This window comes from Toxotes jaculatrix, chromosome 18, assembly GCF_017976425.1.
Source record: "Toxotes jaculatrix isolate fToxJac2 chromosome 18, fToxJac2.pri, whole genome shotgun sequence".
Taxonomy (NCBI): Eukaryota; Metazoa; Chordata; class Actinopteri; family Toxotidae; genus Toxotes; species Toxotes jaculatrix.
The window spans coordinates 14,311,954-14,331,009 of record NC_054411.1 but is presented as its reverse complement, the minus strand read 5'-3'; the positions used below and the strand labels follow the sequence as shown (position 1 = coordinate 14,331,009).

Sequence of the window (19,056 nt, the reverse complement as noted above, 5' to 3'; positions counted from 1 at the left end):
TGAGGCTAAACCACCTCACTCTGGCCACAAATACTACGGACTCCCTCTCTGTCTCTGTATCACTCCATCCCTCTCTTTTGCTTCACTCTCTCTCTCTCTTTCTCTCTCAGGTGTTTCGGCAGGTAAAAACCCCATTTCCCTGCTCCCCTTGGGGAGCGCTGACCTAACTGTCGGTGCTCCCCGGAGCCCGGGCTAACTCCGCAGACCCATTTGTCAATGCTGACCCTGAAACACTCTCTCTTTCCATCCCCCTCCATCCGTCTTCCCTCCCTTCCCATTCTCTCTTCCTCTGGTACTTCTGCTATTTTTAAATCCTCCCCACATGTCTCGCTGTACGCCCGTCCTCCCAAAAAAGCCTATAAAAGCACCAAAGGCTCGATAAGATGGACAGAAAGGGGGAGGATAAGGGAGAAGGACAGAGGAAAAGACAGAGTGGGAGAGATAGACGAGGAGGACTGGAGCTGATGCTGGAGGGAAGTGGAACACCAAACTGGAACATATAGGAACAGGTGCAAAAATAATGCACTGTATAAGGGTCAACTTTTTTTTTTTTTTTTTGAAGGGTTCCCAAATGGTTATATTGTGCACTGTGTAAATTATTTTGTTATTAGAAAATCTTTAAGCCGCACTCATAATCATTTTTATATTAACCATGAGTCAAATGAATATGTGTGTCATGTGAAATTGTTGCTCACTGTAAAGATCCCACAGAGGATTATCACCTGACTCTGCAGTTCCTCCTCAGCTTTATGAAGCATTTTAGAATCTTCTAGCTCATTATTTTGGTTTTTACCGCCCACAACTTTATTAGTTTGGTTCGGTCTCACTGCTCTCATCAAAATAATTTCCAGCCACAGGCATATTCAGCTAAAAAAGATCATGGTACAATATTACCCAAAAGATGGATAAAGTTAGCGGTGGTGTTTAGCTGCTCAAAAGAAGGAGCTGATGGAGACCAAAACAGAGCTAAAAGTGAAATACATTTTAGATTTATATTCACCTGCTGTCCAGAAACGTGGCTTCAAATAAATGCTTACGATGATCTGTAGCTGCTGGATGTGTAAACTGCTTGCAAACATGTTTGTCATTACAAAGTGATGGTGTGTTAGGTTGCATTTACAGCTTTTTCTGCTGCCCCCAAGTGGCCAAAAAAAATCAATGAATCAATGAATAATACTCTAAAGCTTTTCTTTGGTGAGTGTTGTGCATTGCTAATGGCAACTGCTATTTACTTTTCGATGGTTTACACTTTAACTGACCAATGTCTGTCATTGTCTTAGGTGGCAATATAGAGATAAAATAAAAAAGATAATACTAAATAAATACAGATTTATCCATGTGTTGGGAGGCGTGTGTTGCTGTAGTTCACCTGGGCCCTCCGGACAATAAAAGCTGCCCATGTGCTCACACGCACTCTCTTTTCCAACTGCTGACATCCAGTCTGTCATTGTCGTCATCATCATCATCTTTTGTTTCCGCACATACAACACCTCCACAGAACACACGACACTCATCCATGTCCTGCTTTCTCTGTTGTTTTTTTTTGTTACTCCTGTTGTGATAAGCTGTATGTGTTTTTTCAAACCTTTTAAAAAGGACTCCCTTCATGTCACATTTCCCAACACAGTCTGTGACACTGACTGTAGCTACTTATTGATTTAACTTAATGACACTAGCAGGGGAAACAAATATTTTCAGTGTTATTATTTATTTACATTTCTGGGACACTGTAGCCTTGTTACCTTGAACACCAAGCGGACTAATGTGAGGGTCACACAGTGCTGGTATTAACAGAGGTTGCGTACAGTTATAGTTAATAGGATACGCACTGACTTTTCTCAGTAAAACCTTATCGCTAATAACCACACACTATCAACTTAATTAAAGACTGCTTCTTTTAAAACCCCTCAGCCGCTCTCCGGTTTTCTCTGTGCTTCTTATTTTATCTTTAACTCTCTCATTTGTGCTCATTCCATCGTTCTGTCTTTCTCTGCGTTGCTTTTTTTTTTCTCCAGGAGAAAGCTGTTGAGTCACCCTTTCATTGTCCCCATTCTCTTCCCCCCATCTTTGAAGTCAGCTGAATTCTACAACACTACAATCTAAAAGCGAAGAGCTCACTGCGCTAAGTCAGTTACATGATGTGACACGACACTTTAAGGACTACATATTAAGGACTCTGCAGTTAAAAGAACCGAGAGTGCTGAGACAAGTTGCAAATGACCTGAAAACTAAAAATAGTTCTCTCCAAAAACTCGTTCACTGCAGCATTTAGACTGGGAAGACAAAAATGTAGAGGGACGCATTCATAGCCAATGAAGCCTACATTATCAGCTACTGCATAAGAGTGTCTTGCAGAATACTTACAAATCATGTAGCTGTCACACTGATTTATAGCAAACTATGCCCCCCACATTCTCATGTACAACGTACAGTACATGCTTAACTCATGAAATGCCAATGTAAATCTCTCAAACGTTAGGTGTGACAAGTTAAAACACACAACTGGCCGTAGGATGGATACAAGCATGAGCTGAGAATATTAATATTTTGTGTCTTTTAGTTGTTAAAAGTTTGCAGTGTTGTGGATGCGAAGCACTTGTTGTAGCTTTCAGTCAGACACAAGGACACTCCAGTTTCTTGTCAGGCTTGACAAGACCTCTTAAGTTGTCTTTCATGTTAATGGATGCTATGCAGCATCCTTTTTTTTCTCCAAAGCTGAAGTTTTAAGAGCAAAGTGCTGGCTGATTACGTAGAGGGAGTGAGGCAGAGAGAGACAAATAAACTGAGTGTGCCAATAAAACATGAATAATGCCATTTTCCTGAGAGCCCCCCACGGTGCTCACAGCTTGTTCACTGCTTGTCACACAGGGACGTTCTTACAAGGCATCCCTTTTTTCCTCCCATCCATCCATCCATCCATCCTTGTGCCCATCTACCGCACTACTTCAGAACAATTAAGGTTGACTTCATGCTCCACAGGGCTTTCCATCATAATGGAGAGACGAGTGAAACAAGGAAGAGGCTCGTCGGAGGGATATTTAATTCATGTCACTCTCACTGCCTGCATCTCTCCGTTCCCTGTCTTTTAGCACAGCTCACTGCCCCCAACATGGTGCAGTGCTGGGCTAGGCTACAGTACGCTAACGCTAAGGGAGAGACTATGGTCCATTTTAATGGAATTGTATTGCTGTGCTAGAAGGGCTCTACAAAGGATGCAGGGAGCAGGCGAGAGAAACAAGCCAGCCCTATTCTAACGTGATTGTGCTCGTTCACTGCAGACACTGCGGAGTAATGTGGCAACAGCATTTCTGCATGACTGTGCGTCTGCTGTTTGTACACTTGCGTGCGTGCGTGTGTGTGTGTGTGTGTGTGCGCTCTTTAAAGTCAGAAATAGATGGAGCAGAAGGGGAAGAAATGGATAGAAATGGCAGTGCCATTAAAGACGGGATAGCTGCATCAAACACTCTGTTCCTGAAACCTAAAGCAGAAGAAGGTATGGGACATACAGTAGCTTTGTTAAGTGCTGTGTGTCTGTGCGTGCATACAAAAAGAGAAGAGGGAGTGTGGGCTGCAGCTGTTGCCAACTCCTTTCGACACGGTTTCGATACGGGGAGAAATCTCTCGCCACGATCTTCAAACACTTAACAACGGACAAGATGGAAAAAGAAGGAGAGAGGGGAGGACAGATAGACTTTCAAGATTAGATGAGAAATGCGGATGAGAGGATAGAAAGAGAAAGCTACAGAGGGATGAAGGAAGACCTGGTTTGATAAAATAAAACACAGACACTGGTGTAGAAAGATTTAAATAGGACAGCCTGCACTGTGTTAAAAAAACAGCATAATTATAACCCACAAATGGAAGCAGAGATGCTTTTGTCAATGACCTATTTAAATGTTTCTGCCTAAATGTCGAATTTGGCCACCTCCTTTCCTGTTTATCAAGTGCTGAGCAGCTTTGTAAGTGTTCCTGATATTTGTCTTCCCTGGAAAAACCTCAGCAAAATGTGTCCTTTGCTATCTACTACCCATCCTCTGAACTTCTTTCTACAGCATGAAGTTTGAGGAGTGGGAGGTCAATGTTTCTGCAGCTCATCTAATTAGATCAAACTTAAAGCAAGTGACTATTGTCTGACCTCACAGCACAGAGGATTTTAATTCACATCCCAGGGCAGCTCAAAGGGAAGATGTTTTAGTGTGATTAAAAAATATATAACTTCTGAAACATTTGTGCAGAATGGACATCACCAATAATCACTGAACAAAAACACTATACTACACTGGAGAGACACTCACTGAAATATGAGAGCACATACAGTATATCATGACACCTGTGTTTATGTGTTGCACCACTCAGTATAACAGATTGTTAATAACTAAGCACCTGTATTAAAGGCTCCCAGGTTTCCAGCTGACCTCATTCCCATAGCTGCCACTGTGAATTTACAATGCTCTCAAGTTTGGGAAACTATCAAAGACATTGTATAACATAAAATCCAATACAGAAACAAAATCTGCAAACACAGCAGGTGAATTTGCTCGCCTGGCCTGCCAGTTTACTTTGTCTTTGGCCTCTTCACTGACTTCTATCACACCAACCACTTGTTGGGGATCATATGTGGAGTCAGATTCATACATATCAAAGTTGGATGCAGCTGCAGGCCTATGAGGGCGGTAACCTTTTAACCCTTACTAACAGAAAATCTGTTACAATCTGTGAATCTGTACACCCCATCTGATTGTCATGATGGGTGAAAACAATTAGAGTGATGTGTTTAGTGTTGCAAATATATATTCACAACATCAGCATAAATAAGCCACCAGGTCAACATCCCTAAGGGCAAAGTTAGCTGATATTCATCTGCATGTGTCTCAGAGGCATGAGTGACAGTAGGTGGTGTTAATACAGTCTGAATCAACCTCTCACTCACATCTCTGTGTCTCTCCCTCTGCTATAACTGTGATTGACAAGTCCTCCTGAAAGATGCTTCTAGTTAATAAGTAGCTGTCACTCATAATGAAGCAGTCTGCAGCGTGTACTGGGAATTATGATCCACTGAGGTTCTGCAGCTTAAAAACTGAGTGTAGACAATTTAATCAGACAATTTCAACATTCACAAAATGAGGAAATGTGTCTTTGAAGGCTTCACGCCGATGCAATTGCCTCGTGACACAAAGATGAAGAATGAAAAGACTTTCACAGCCAGCAACCGCATGCATGTGTTATCTGTATATTAGTCAGGCTTAAGCTGAGACGACAAAATTCTCTCCTCCAAAGCTGTGATAGCTGTGTTATTCTCCATGTGCCTCTTCAGTCTCTCGGTCGCCGGGCTTATGTTATATTTATTGTAGGGTATTTCTTTCGGCTTATGGTGGCTGACGAGAGTCAAGTCAAGCAGATCAGGAATTCAATTTACAGCTGAGACACTTGGCTTAATCAACAAGAAACACAAAAAAGATGGATCGACAGATCCACCCAAAAACGCACACACACACACATCGGTCCAACAGTCACTCGCAAGCAAAAAAAAAAAAAAATGCACACAAGACAAACAGGCAAGGGGATTACTCCGATGTTAGCCCGGCTGTTGTTTGTTTATCCTTGTAACGATGCCACAGAATGACAATGCATATACACACAAAAACATTTGTACAATAATAATTGCACTAGCTCCAAACAAACAGTTTGAATAGATGTTAATGTAGCAGCGTTACACTGTTGATCCTGCCCGATCAATTCCTGCAAGTCGCAGCCCATCAAAGGCACGCTGAGCACGGAAGCGAGCAGTATTAGAGCATCTCTCACAGCAGGAGCGGCTCCGGCGAAAAGAGCGTGATTCGTTCAGTGGAAGAAGACAACGGTGAAAAAGAGGACTAAGTAGCAAGCAGAAGGATAAAATGGAGAAGATGAAGTACATAAGGAGATTAAAGACTAAAGTAAATGTCTACACGAGTATAACATCAAAATCAATTTATATTCCCGTTTAGCCATCACATAAAGCAGTGTTAGTCCTCCCATCTCGAGCCTTTGTCAATTAATTTCAGAGAGGAAAAGATGCTTTGGATAGGATGGATCATAACTTTTATTTTTACCATGCCAAGGCTACCTATTCAGTGGACTTTATTACAGGAAAGGGCTTTTACAGCTCCTGACCCGACTCGTCTACCTGGATAACAGCTGTCACTGTTAAAATGCAATCTTCTTTTGTGTTTATGTAATATGTAACTTTGTGCCCGTGTGTGTGTGTGTGTGTGTGTGTGTGTGTGTGTGTGTGTGTGTGTGTGTGTGTGTGTGTGTGTGTGTGTGTGTGTGTTGCTGCAAACTCTTTTTAAACTGCTGCTGTTCCTGAGGCTGAAAGACACTGTGAGAAACAGGAGAAGAGCAAAAGAGTGGAGGACACACTCATAGGTCCAGTAAACCTCGAACTACACAGTACAAATACAAACTTTCTATATTTTGGAACAGATGCCATTAGGGAAAGAAAGAGAGAAGAGGGAGACGAAGAAAAAAAAAGAGGGAAATATACTCATAGAGAGAGCTAACAGCTCTATTTCCTCTAGTCCCACATATTCATTCAGATCGATTCCCTTTGAGAAGTGAGAGGCCATTTCTCATCTGCAAGACAGCCGCATCTAGCTATTGGAATAATACACACATTCAGAAATACAGTAACTGCACACACACACACACACACACACACACACACACGCATGCACACATAAGTGTTTTCATATTTACAGCGACATACAGGCGCTTCTATACACGCACGCAAACACTATATACACCAGGAATACAAAACGAGAGCTAACAACTTAAGTGTTACCATGGGGATCTCACTGAGGACAGTCTTACCGAGTTAATAGGATATGTGACAACACCCCAGTGATGTCATTATCGCAGTCTGGGCTCACACGTGTGCGCACACGCACGCACATGCACACACAGCCAACAATAGACACACAAATACAAATTACCTTTGTAGGCATTGATAAAGTATACCACACATATACAGTGCTGAGGCACATCCACAGTTGTGTATGCACACACGCATACTTGAATATTTTCTGCACAGAGGTGTGTAACGGTGCAGCAGGACCTGTGGTTTAGCAGGCTGAAGATGCTCTAGTTAAATGACGGTGTGATTTAAGCCAAACAAAAACAAACGTCTCTTCACAGTAATTGGACAAACTCATAAATGATATCATAAAGTTATTTCTATCCACTCTCTCAGTCCCTCTCTCTCCTTCCCTTCCTTCCACTCTGATTTGTTGTTTGACATGAGCAGCCGGCAACAAACATCAGAGTGTGTGTGTGTGTGTGTGTGTGTGTGTGTGTGTGTGTGTGTGTATAATTATACCGCCTGAGGGGAGACAACAACAGGGATGGATGAATAATGTCCTTTGATCACAATAACACCACACACACGCTCACACAAATGTTTGCATCTACTATATTAATGCTGGCAGTTACATCGGGTGTGTGTGGTTAGTTGATATAAAAAACTTTTTCAGCCCCAAGCCTCCAGCCACCAGTCGCCATGACAGCTGCCATTAAACACAAACACACACATATAGTCACAAAACACAAGGAGTGCAGCGCTAGATTTGATCAATACACGTAATCAGAGACCACGGCTCATTATCCTGGGATCTATCAACAAATCTCACCATTATGGATCAAAAAATTACATAAATACACTTGCAGGGTGTCGGCGTGTGTGTATACTTTATGCAAGTTTGTGCGTCATTGCTTGATTAGTTAAATGGAAACACTGAGTAACAGTGGCTGATAGAGGAAAGTTCCAATTATAGGATCATCCAATGACAGATGACCGGGAGGTCACAACACTCAGACTGAATGGTCAAAAGTTTCACTGGGAAAAGTGCTTCTCACCAAAGTTAAATATGTGTTGGTCTGAACTGTTTGAAATTCACTCTCACCGTCTTACATGTTTTGTAGATATTGATCATTTTCAGACCCACATCTGTGATTTGTTAAGGGACTGGCTGTTTCACCCACTTAGAGGAACAACTGACCAGCTACTGAGTTTAACTCATAAAAATACTGATAGAAAATCGCAACATCTGCATGAGAATAACACAGCTGTACACACTTTACAACACACCAATGGTGAAAGCTACCATGTAAAGCTCTGGTTGCTGTTGGGAGCAATTGGGTTTGTGCGTCATGCTGACAAGAGGATTCAGGGATCGAACCGCCGGCTTTGCGATTATACAGACACAGACACAGACACAGACACAGACACAGACACACACACACACACACACACACACACACACACACACACACACACACACACACACACACACAAACTCCAAATAATGCAGATAAGTGATTAGGTAAGGTGAAGTGAACAGTACTATTCTTTTGTTGTTGTTGATTTTTCTATCTATTCTGGGACTCTCAGGCTTTGCTTTGAATACCAAAGCATATGAGATGAGCGCTCCACTAAACATCAGGCACAATATTCATTAATTTGTCTGAATGGCTGAATAATTAATTAATCTACCCATGTAAATTAAGTGTCATTTCTTAAGTCGCTCAAGGGCTAAATTCTGAAGGGAAAGTACTGTGTGTTTGTCAATGTGGCATTTAAGGTGACAGCACTGTACAGGAGCAAAGGCAAGATTGACGTGGCACTATACAGAAAACACACGCATACACACTCGTACCTACAGTGTAAGACTGCTGAGAAACATTAAGCAGCGTCACAATATCTTCCAACTCTTTGAACACTTTTTGTTTTATTCAGAAGCAAAGTGCTCGCTTCTCTTCAAGAGGCAAAACAGAGAAGGACATCTCCCATTGCTGTTGTTAACACATCTGGTGCATTCAGACCATGATTAAATTCATGAGGCCTGCTTTAAAAAAAAAAAAGCAAAAAGAAAAAAAAAGGAGGGAAAATGAAGAGGAAAAAAAAAAACTTCAGCAGCAGCAGCAGCAGAGAGCGTCAGACAGATCAGCCTGGACGTGTCAATAGGCAGCTCTGAGTAAGGGCAGACGCTAACAAAGACTTGAGAAATACAGAGTGAACGGTGTTCGTGACCAACATGATCCAGTTGCCATTACTGACCTCTGAGAAAGTCAATAACCATTTAGCATGAGAATTACATGAAGCCAATCAACAAGCCAGGCCAGACATCCACCCACGCAATTACACCGGGTGAGGGAATGAGGAAAAGTGCAAGCCTTAAAAAGGTGATGCAAGGGAGGAAAGAGAGAACAAAAACTGAAACAAATTCACAACTAAAAGACAAAAGAATAAAAGTGTAAAGTTAAGGAATGTCAGCGATGAAAACCAAATAACACAAACTAAGTTTTTTTGTTGTTCTTTTTTTCTACCCACCCAGTTTTAAGGAGCTGCTTGGGTGGTACCTTCAAGCTGAATTGCTTAGAATGCAGCGAGGGAAGACATTTCTTTCCTTAATCAATAATGTATTCTTTTCAATACAGGCAAGTGATGCATTATTCAACAAAGGCTGAGAGATGTATGGAAGGGACTAACGCAGGGAGATCAAGCAACATTTATCTAATTAACAAGTAGGAATAAACGACAGAGAGAAGGATAGGGAGATGGGTGGAGGGACAACACAAGGAGAAAGGAGGAAAACAGAAGAGAAAGGAAAGAAAGAAAGAGAGAGAGAGAGAGAGAGAGAGAGAGAGAGGAGATGAGGCCTTTTCTTTTTAAATGGGGAAGCTCTCAGATAGTATTCTCCAGAGGTTCACGTGGAAACGGCTTTGACTGGAAGTCATCAGCACCAAGAGATTTAGCCTCCAAGTGACAGGCAAAGGAAACACACACACACACACGCACACAGAGTAAAAGTATATTCAGTGCACGCAAAGGCATTAAAGCATATATACGCAGGGAAATTTCACACACGTCTATGCACACACAAGCATGAAGGCGTAATCATGAATAGACAAACACACTGAGGGTCTTACAAGGCGTAATCATTGGAGGCGAGCTTCTCCTCATATTTCACATGAGGATTAGCGAAAATCTGCATGGAACAAGGCGGCAGAAAGACTCCGCTACTTACACTTCAGAGAGTAGCCGTATAAACCTTAACCTACAGAGGGTGAGGAGTTATATAAACTTTAAAAGGAGGGTAACAAGACTATGTAAACCTTACAAGGAGAGGATCCAACACATGACACACTAGAAGAATCCTAATCCATGTTTGGGGTGGAAACACACAGCGGCACTCACTAAACTGAATTAACTGTTGTTGTTGTTGTTGTAATGTGAGTGGTAGAGATCATATGCTTAACACTATCACAGTCATTATCCTGCTGATTTGGAATATGTAAGTGATGAGACCTCTAATCATATCATGAATTGTGCAGTCAAAACATTACTCAGAAAAAAAGCTGAGAGGTTTAGATAAATAAATATGTCGCATCTAGTGGAAAAAGATCGACAGAAAATTAGTCTGAAGCTATTTTGACAATCAACTAATCATTTATCAAGAAAAAAAAAAAACAAACAGTTGCTGGATATACATTTTCAAATATAAGGATGTATTTTTTTTATTATAGCCAGCCCTTTTCACAATTTCTGACCAGTTATAATATAAATGTTAATGTTTAATTGAGGGATTAATCAGTAACAATAATCAGTTGCAACCTTAATAGAAACTTAAATGACTGAATGGCAGGGATCATTTCCAAAACTGTTCAAACCTCACATATTTCAAGATTTCTCTCAAGCAAAGTGAAATTTGCATCTGCAAAATTTCACTTTCTGGTTTGATTTTTCAGAGTTACATTTTTACCTCTACAAATCTGACCAAACCTCCAGCGTGAATTTCCTGTATAATGTATGAAATTCTCTTTGAGAATTCACAAAAACCAACCATGACAAACCTCTAGTGTGTCTTCAGATACATATTCGTCAAGCGCTGTCAGGTAACAACCTTTCATTTCCGAAATATCCACTTGTCAGCTACAGAGAAACAAAGTACTGACAATGAAAATGACTTCACACATTTGGCACAAGTGGCTCGGAAAAAAAATATTTTGCAAGCCCAAGAGGCTGGAAACGTTTCCACAGCCTGAGGAGATAGCTTTAGAGGTTTGTGTGTGAAATGCGAAAGACGGCTGCACATATGCTTCAGCGTGCGGATTTGAGGCGAGCAGAGAAAGACAGGAAAGATGTGAGGTAAGAAGTAAAAAAAAAAGTGAGAAACAAAACAAAGACAAGACAAAGTGGCAGGTCGAGCACTTTAAAGTCGATTATTTTCTCCTCATCTGTTCCTGCAGAGGAAACACTCCTGCTGTCAAGGGGCTGAATCGCTGCTGCTTCAATGACACTCGCTGACAGGGGACATGAGGTGTGTGTGTGTGTAGTTGAGTGTGTGTGTGTGTGCACGTGTGTGTGTTTGTGCTGCTGAAATAGGTGGTGTGTGGCAGGTGCCAATCAGGACATTCTGTAATCCCCCACCACTCAACCTTCGCCTCTGGTCAAACTGAGAGATTATCCCTCACCCCATCGTTTCTCTGCTTCCCTCCTTCACATCCTCTACTCCAACACTCACCTCCTCCCTCCTTTTCTGCCCTCTCCTCCTACACTCACCCCCATCTCTCCTTCCCTCCTCTGCCCCTTTTTAAAGATGCCACGGGTAGCATTTCAGGATCAATAAACCATTATTGCGGTATCTTTAAGACAGTCGTATATTTACTGTAAACAAACGTGATAATCGCTGAAATGCTCTACACCGACCCCTACCCTGCAAGTTTTATTGTGGGCCATAGGGTCGGATTTCGGTGAGAAATCTGCTGAACCGCTTAAGAGTGAGATTGCTTTGTGGCATGAAATAAGAAGAAGGAGACCATTCTTCCAGAGCGACTGGAGGTAAAGATTTGTGATTTTCTTGCACTGGCGGACCATAGTGGACAAGAAAGGTTTATAGAAAAATAAAATATCCTCAGGAAAAGACAAACACATAGCAGGGGCACCAGGTTGTGGGAAAGAAGCTACAGGATTTACAGAAAGTGTGGTGGTAATTTTGAAAAAGAACAGCGCAAACAATACCACAGGAAAAGGAAAACAAAAGAAGCCACTCAACCATGGATTTGCTCACTTTCATTTGTATTACACCGAAGGTACTCAATCATAAATGACTTGACAACGACACATCGATGCTTTGAAATGCTATATGTAGCATCTTTAGAACTAATCTGGCTAACACACTGTCTGATAAGCCTTCTTTGATCTCCTGGACAAATAACACAGATAAGAATATCCCCATTGTGGATCTGATGAATCCCAGGAGCCAAGCACTGCCTCTTGAATCCACACTATCATGTGCTGTTCATCTCTTCCTATTCACAGATCAGAGTGATTGGCAGGCGAGGGGCATACCCTACCCTAAATGTGAGAGCCTATCAGGACTCTTGCACCTTGTCTGAGGGAATCCTGCACAATGAATGGAGACTTCCATGATTATAGCTCGCCGTACCACGCAGCCAGTGATAGCCAGACTGCTAAAACACCCACTCCTTCCGAATTTCCTCCTCTCTCTTCACTCTTCTCTCTTTAGTCATCCTTTCTTCTTCCCTTCCTCTTATTCTCCACCTGCATTCCTCCAACACTTCTCTGCATATATTTACCTCATCCTCCTACCCCCTTGTTACTTCCTCCACATCATTTCTTCCCACCAGTGCCAGCCTGGTTCCTCTCTGTGTTTTCTTTCTCTAGACACCAGCTGCACTGATATCTGTAAGGTGCAGCTAACAGGCAAGGCTTCCCCCTCAGGCTGTTAGCATGATAAGATATTACTCATCATTTTACAGGAGGTCAACAGCAGCAACTGCCAAATATGAATAAGCTGACAGGCGAGTGTGTGCTTGATTTTCTCAGCTCAACAAAGTTGCACAGCCAGAACTTTTGACAAATCACTCCACACCAAAGGAACCCATCAATCATAACTCTATTAATCCATTCACCCACTCACTCTTTGTACAAGTTCACTCATTCATCAACAACATACAGACTTTCTTGCAGAAATCATCCATCCACTCACGATTCACCAAACACTCCTCCTTACCTTATCAGCCATGATCATGGACGACCCTCCATGGATGCCGAGGATGGGTATAAGCGTCTGCGAGGAAATAAAATCCAAAATCTGGGCGATGGCCTCCTGGTCGGTGCCATCCCCAAACACCACGCCATGGATCTTGGTCCCGGACATCAGGTCGCACATGTGAGTGATGATGCTTTTTGGGTCGGTCTCATTGACCAGCAGTGTGACCACGTTGACGTCAATGGGGTCCTCCTTGCTCCACAGCGCCCGGATGTCCCGGTCGGAGATGTAGCGCGTGCGTCCGAGGATCACTGCAATGTTCAGTACCGGCACTTTTTCTGAGGCACTGCCGGTTCGCTGCTTTTGAGCCGCCGCGGGGTCCGCAGTCAGGGTCACCACCACCAGGAGAGCCAAGGAGAGCAGCACGCTATTACTACCACTGCTGCAGCTGCTGCTCCTTCTACTCCTCCTCTTACTCCTTTTGCTGCTGAGGGACATACTGCCAAACCACTTCATCCCCTGCATGGAGAAAAGATGAAGAAAGACAGAGCAGATGAAGACAGATCAAAAAAAGAGAAGGAGATGGGAGAGAGAGAGAGAGAGGTGTGGAAAGATGATGGCAGAGTGAGAAGGACAAGGGAGATGAATTGTTAATGCACAGCTCTTTAAGCCGGCACATTCAGGTAGCATCTTTCTTTTTTATTCCACTTCTCAGAAATCTTATTAAACACATAAACCTTGCGGGGAGGGAGGTGGCCTTGAGAGGATGTTGCGGAGTGGTGAGAGAAAGAAAAGATGACTAACAAGTCTATACTTTATGGTCACGACTGCTAGGATCAGATGATTCAGGAGCAAGCTGTGCTATTCGGAAGAGGCAGGCAGACATTTATACAGTTTACAAGCGTAATAACACTCCACCTTCGTGATGGATTGACGCACAACTTATAAGGAGGATGCCAGAGTGACAGCAATAGAGAAACTGTGCTGAACATTCACATGCTTTTGGTTCTATTCCCATTCCTGCCAGTGGGACGATTTATTTATTCCATTATTTGCAATGTTGTGTAGGACAATGATATGATATGATGTGCATGTACATGTGTGTGTGTGTAAGAGAGTGACATAATGGTGGGTAATTGGTTTTTCATAGTATGGAACTGAAGCTTATCATATATACAGTACAGGGAAAAGGTTTCTAGCACACATTGGAACTAAGAGTACTTTACTTTTTTAGCCATGGCATGGTGGCTGGTGGCATGACTCAAAGTCTGTCGTTTGGTCCACCATACTGGTCCAGATTAAAATATCTCAAGATCTGACGGACTGGGACAAAAACTTTTGTACATTTTAATGGTTCCCAGGTGATATCCCCTAATTGCCTTTTCCCTCAGTGGTTCACATTTTATGATTTTGAATGAAATGTTTGGATGGCTTGAAATTTCACATTCATGTCCCCCGGATCATTAGAGGAGCTGTAATATGTTTGGTGACTTCTTTAACTAGCACCATCATCAAGTCAAAATTTGACTCTCTCCAGGACTTCTGCTTTTTGTCCAACTACCCCGAATCCTTTTTGTTTAGTGCTACCTGGCAAATGTTGGCAAGTTAACACGCTATAGTTAAATGACAAACAGTATATGTTCTAAACATGAGCATTTTAACTTTGTCAGTGTGAGCATTGAACACGTCAATACTGGTATTTACTTCAAAGCACAGCTGTGCCTATGTGCGGCCTCACAGAGTCACTAACAAGGCTGTAGACTCTTACTCTTTTTCATATATAATCAACATTTAAAATGTGGACAAACCACTCACAGCTTCCTAACAGCAATCCAAAAGATGACTCAAACATTATGTTCTCACTGCACTAAACCAACTCTAATAGATTCAGTAGTGGTGTGATAGTAAATAAAATTGTATTAGACTATAAAAACTTTCATGAAACTATGAGACTGGTGTATACCATACCCATACTGATATTTTTAATTAAATGCCTAATAGATGGGACACAATACTGCAAGCACAACAGTATTGGAGTTGTATGGCATGAATCGATAAATTCAAATCTCCACAATCAATTCTCCACCATTGTGAAACTCGAGAATTAAACAAAAAGAAAAAATAAAGAACATGTAATGCTGGTGCTGGTTTGAGTTTTTCTTTACCTGTATTTATTAGATTCTTATATAAATGATTCAATGCACAGAGTGGTGTCACAGCTGTCAAAGACACAGAGCTCAGTTTGCATCCCTTGAGGTAAGTAAGAGACAAATTACATAAAGGCTGAAAAGAACAGACCAATATAAACCAGAGTGCTATAAATAGCTTGGGATGCCAGATAGTGTTCTCTTGTGTTTTTTGAAGTAGCTCCGCGGGCCTTGGACAGGGAGGCAGAAGGTTCGAAGGGGGGGGGGTTTCCTCAGTTGAAAGAAATGTTGTGTGTGTGTGTGTGTGTGTGTGTGTGTGTGTGTGTGTGTGTGTGTGTGTGTGTGTGTGTGTGTGTGTGTGTGTGTGTGTGTGTGTGTGTGTGCATGTGGGAACGTGTTAAAGTGGAAGTCAGTGTGAGTGATAGGCAGGTAAGAAACATCATCATCATCATCTCAGAGAAATCACAATGTACACCACCCTACAAAGATAACACTCACAGGCCTCAACACCCAATGCTCACAGAGCATGAAACACTGAGTGAGTGAGTGTGTGTGTAGGTTTATCATCATGTGTAAGACATATGAACAGGTGTGCTGAACAGCAGAGCGTGAGCAAAATCAGAAGGGCATGAAACATATGGTCACATAATGTGTCCATGTGCACTGTTGAAGATTTATGGATTCACTGACAGGAGTGCGTGTTTTAGCGTCGCTGCAGAACCCGTTGGTGCATGATTGATTCACGGGAGCTGTTGTTTATCAAGCCACTGTTGAAGGCAGTGCAGATTTAAGCACCGAGATCATAAGATCATAAGAAACTTGTCTCATTTACAAAGCGTTCCTGCCCATTAACATAATCGACAAAACAACACTGAACAACACAGCAAGATATCCACACTGCCAACCGATGGATTTTCATAAGCAACCGGTAAAGTAGCAGCAGATTCAATAGCTACCAAGGACATGGTGCTTTCAAGGCTGCTTCTTTGTCTTAAGTATTAACACAGTGCCATCAAATGTGGTGGATAGTCAGTCTATGAACCGAGCAACAAGTCCATAGTCTTTCTTTACATTTTTGAGATTCTTTGCGATTCTTTTGTACAACTAAAATAATTCATTTTGATATCTCTTTGCAGGTTATGGCATCAAACACCACTCTGTATTCACCTGTTACCTGTTTTCTAGGTATAAAGATAGTGTAGATATATAAAAGAAGAACCAGTTAATAAAGCAATGTTTTTTGCAAATTGCTTTCATTGCCACCTACGCCTGCCAACTGCTTTTTAAATGTCCTTCTGAGTTTCTCAATTTTCAAAAACGGTTTCATAAGTATCCTAATCAGAGTATGTTTGGGTAAGTAATATAATTAAATAGAGAAAGCTGTAGCTGAGTCGTATATTTGTAGTATGGATAGTTTTAGATTATTTTCTGTGGGCTAGGATTTGTCATACCTTGTGATTCTATAATGAAATTGAGACGCCAGTGGAAGACTCTATTGTGAGCTGAATAATACATGTGGGCTCACTGCGTTATACTGTGTCTTTAAAACAAGCAGAGCACCCCAACAACTGAGCATAAACACTGTTAGAGCAGACCCGAGGATGAATCACCCAAATCTCAGTCCATTCACCACAGAGAGAGCACTGATGCCTAATGGATTCCTATTGTCTCTGTCAAGAAGTCGACGTCTTCCTTTACCCACAAAGCTGTAGGATTACATGATAGCTTGGCCCTGACAGCTTGTGAAATCATTTAATTCTACAGGCCTCATTTCTATTTCTCAGGGGAACAATGGAACTCTTCTTTTACGAGAGAAATACTTATATATTACACTATACTATCTTTACATGCAGTCTTTCATAGTTTAAGCGACTGGCTCTATCCTGCTTCTCTTGCTCACACTGAGAGACAGAGTGTAACAACACTCCCTAGAGCTGCTCAATGAACAGTCTCCAAACTGGTCCAGGGATTCAAACCAACAGCTCTCCAGAGTGCAGCCTAGCTCACTGTCCACTCAACCATCACTGCACCCATTTTGGCCCCTGAGGATAAATCCAGTCTTTCATATGCAGTGGGGTCCAAAGGTCTGAGACCGCTTTCCAAATGGAAACCCCAGGCTTCCAGCTCAGGGACCATCCTAATTACTAGATCACGCCACTGCCACTGCTATTATCATTTCATATCATTACATTTCACTATTAATAATTACAGTATCAGTGGGACCATCAAACTCTGTTAATGCTTTTCATCAGCAGTTTCTGGAGGCTGCAGGAGACTTTAAAAAAACACAATCTAGAAAAGCTAGACAGAGGACCTGAATGCTTCCATGTACTGTACACATACTGTACACACATGGACTCTATAGGTTCCATAACTGTGTTTTCATGAATACTATGAATGAACCAAGGATAATAGAAAGCTGCTACACCATTTCAAGACATTTCCTCAAAACATTTATTTGGATAAAACACATGTACACACACACACACACAAAAAAAAAAACCACAGCATTCACTGGAGGTAGCCTCAGCTACAATTCATGGCCAAACCAGATTTATAAAAAGGGTCATACTGGTACCAATTTGGTGTATTATAGTATTTATAGTAACAGGCGAGTCCACTGTTGACAAGATTATCTTTCAGTTCCAATGGGTGGTGTGGAAATCTGACTAACAAAAGAGTGTTTGTTTCTTTTTCTCTCTTTCCTTGTCTCAGCTTTCCAGGATCACAGGGGGATTTTGGGGAGGAAAGGAGAGCAGGAAAAAATGAACACAGGGCAGGAGACAAACAGACAGAAAAAAGTAATAGAGAGAGACAAACATACAAAAAGAAAGAGAAGGGGGGGGGGTGTAGGGGAGAAAGAAAGAGAGAGAAAGGGAGAAAGAGAGAGCATCCCCCAGCCAAATCGGATTGGGGCAGTTTGTCGTCACAGAAAGGCTACCGTTTCCTGGCACCACAACAGTAAATGATGTTTGGCAGGCACATCCATACTACTGGCTATCATTCACACACACACACGCACACATACACACACACACACACACACACACACACACTCATATTTCACACTTGACAGAAAGCACAAAACAAACATGCTATTCTAAAACCTAAAAAAACAATCACTCACTCCGTGATCAGTGAATAAGAAACTGAAATACAACAAAGGCTTAATTCCTTTTTGCTCTTTCCTCTCTCTTTCTGCATTTTCTAAAAATCAGAAACACACTCCTCACACACACACACATACACACACACACTTCACTTCAGCAGTGAAATCTCTCTTGCTATACCATTACCACAATTCCCACAAGGCTTCTCCGCCACAAAGCCCACATCTCTTTTCCACACACAACTAGGTTTCACACGCATCAATAATTCACCCGCATTATCTTTACATGATGATTAATATGATTGCATTTACCGCTGCAGTCACATTCGTTCTTCCTTCTATCTTCCTAAATGGCATTAAAATTAGATTCACATACTGTACACACTCTATGGATATGATTTATTTACAATGTCCGGGCCAGAATGGTTGATACTGGGGATGATAAGTGTATGTTTTACTATACCACGGCCCAGAGGACACGAGTGTGTGTGTGTGTGTATATATATACATACCGGTTTGTAGAAGACCACTCTTAATATTGTATGTTTTTTTTTCCATCTCACACTGGCTTCTCTATTACTCTGCACTATTCTTTCGTCACCCATTCATCTGTTCACTTATCTGTCCATCTTTCCCTTCATCTTTCATACTGCTTTCATCCTTCTATCTTTCCTCTGCCTTCAGCCACTTTCTCTCTCACTGCATTGACTACAAAGCATCAGTTATCCCTGTTTTCATTTATGTTACA

General features: G+C 41.8%; 1 protein-coding gene across 1 annotated transcript in view; it reads right to left on the bottom strand.

Moving 5' to 3' along the window:
• The window catches only part of grin2aa (glutamate receptor, ionotropic, N-methyl D-aspartate 2A, a), a 115,321-nt gene extending 101,744 nt beyond the window's left edge, over positions 1–13,577 (bottom strand). The window contains exon 1 of the mRNA XM_041062577.1: positions 13,074–13,577. Coding sequence (XP_040918511.1) covers positions 13,074–13,577 — 504 coding nt within the window. The remainder of the gene's footprint in view (positions 1–13,073) is intronic.
• Positions 13,578–19,056: the final 5,479 nt, after the last annotated feature.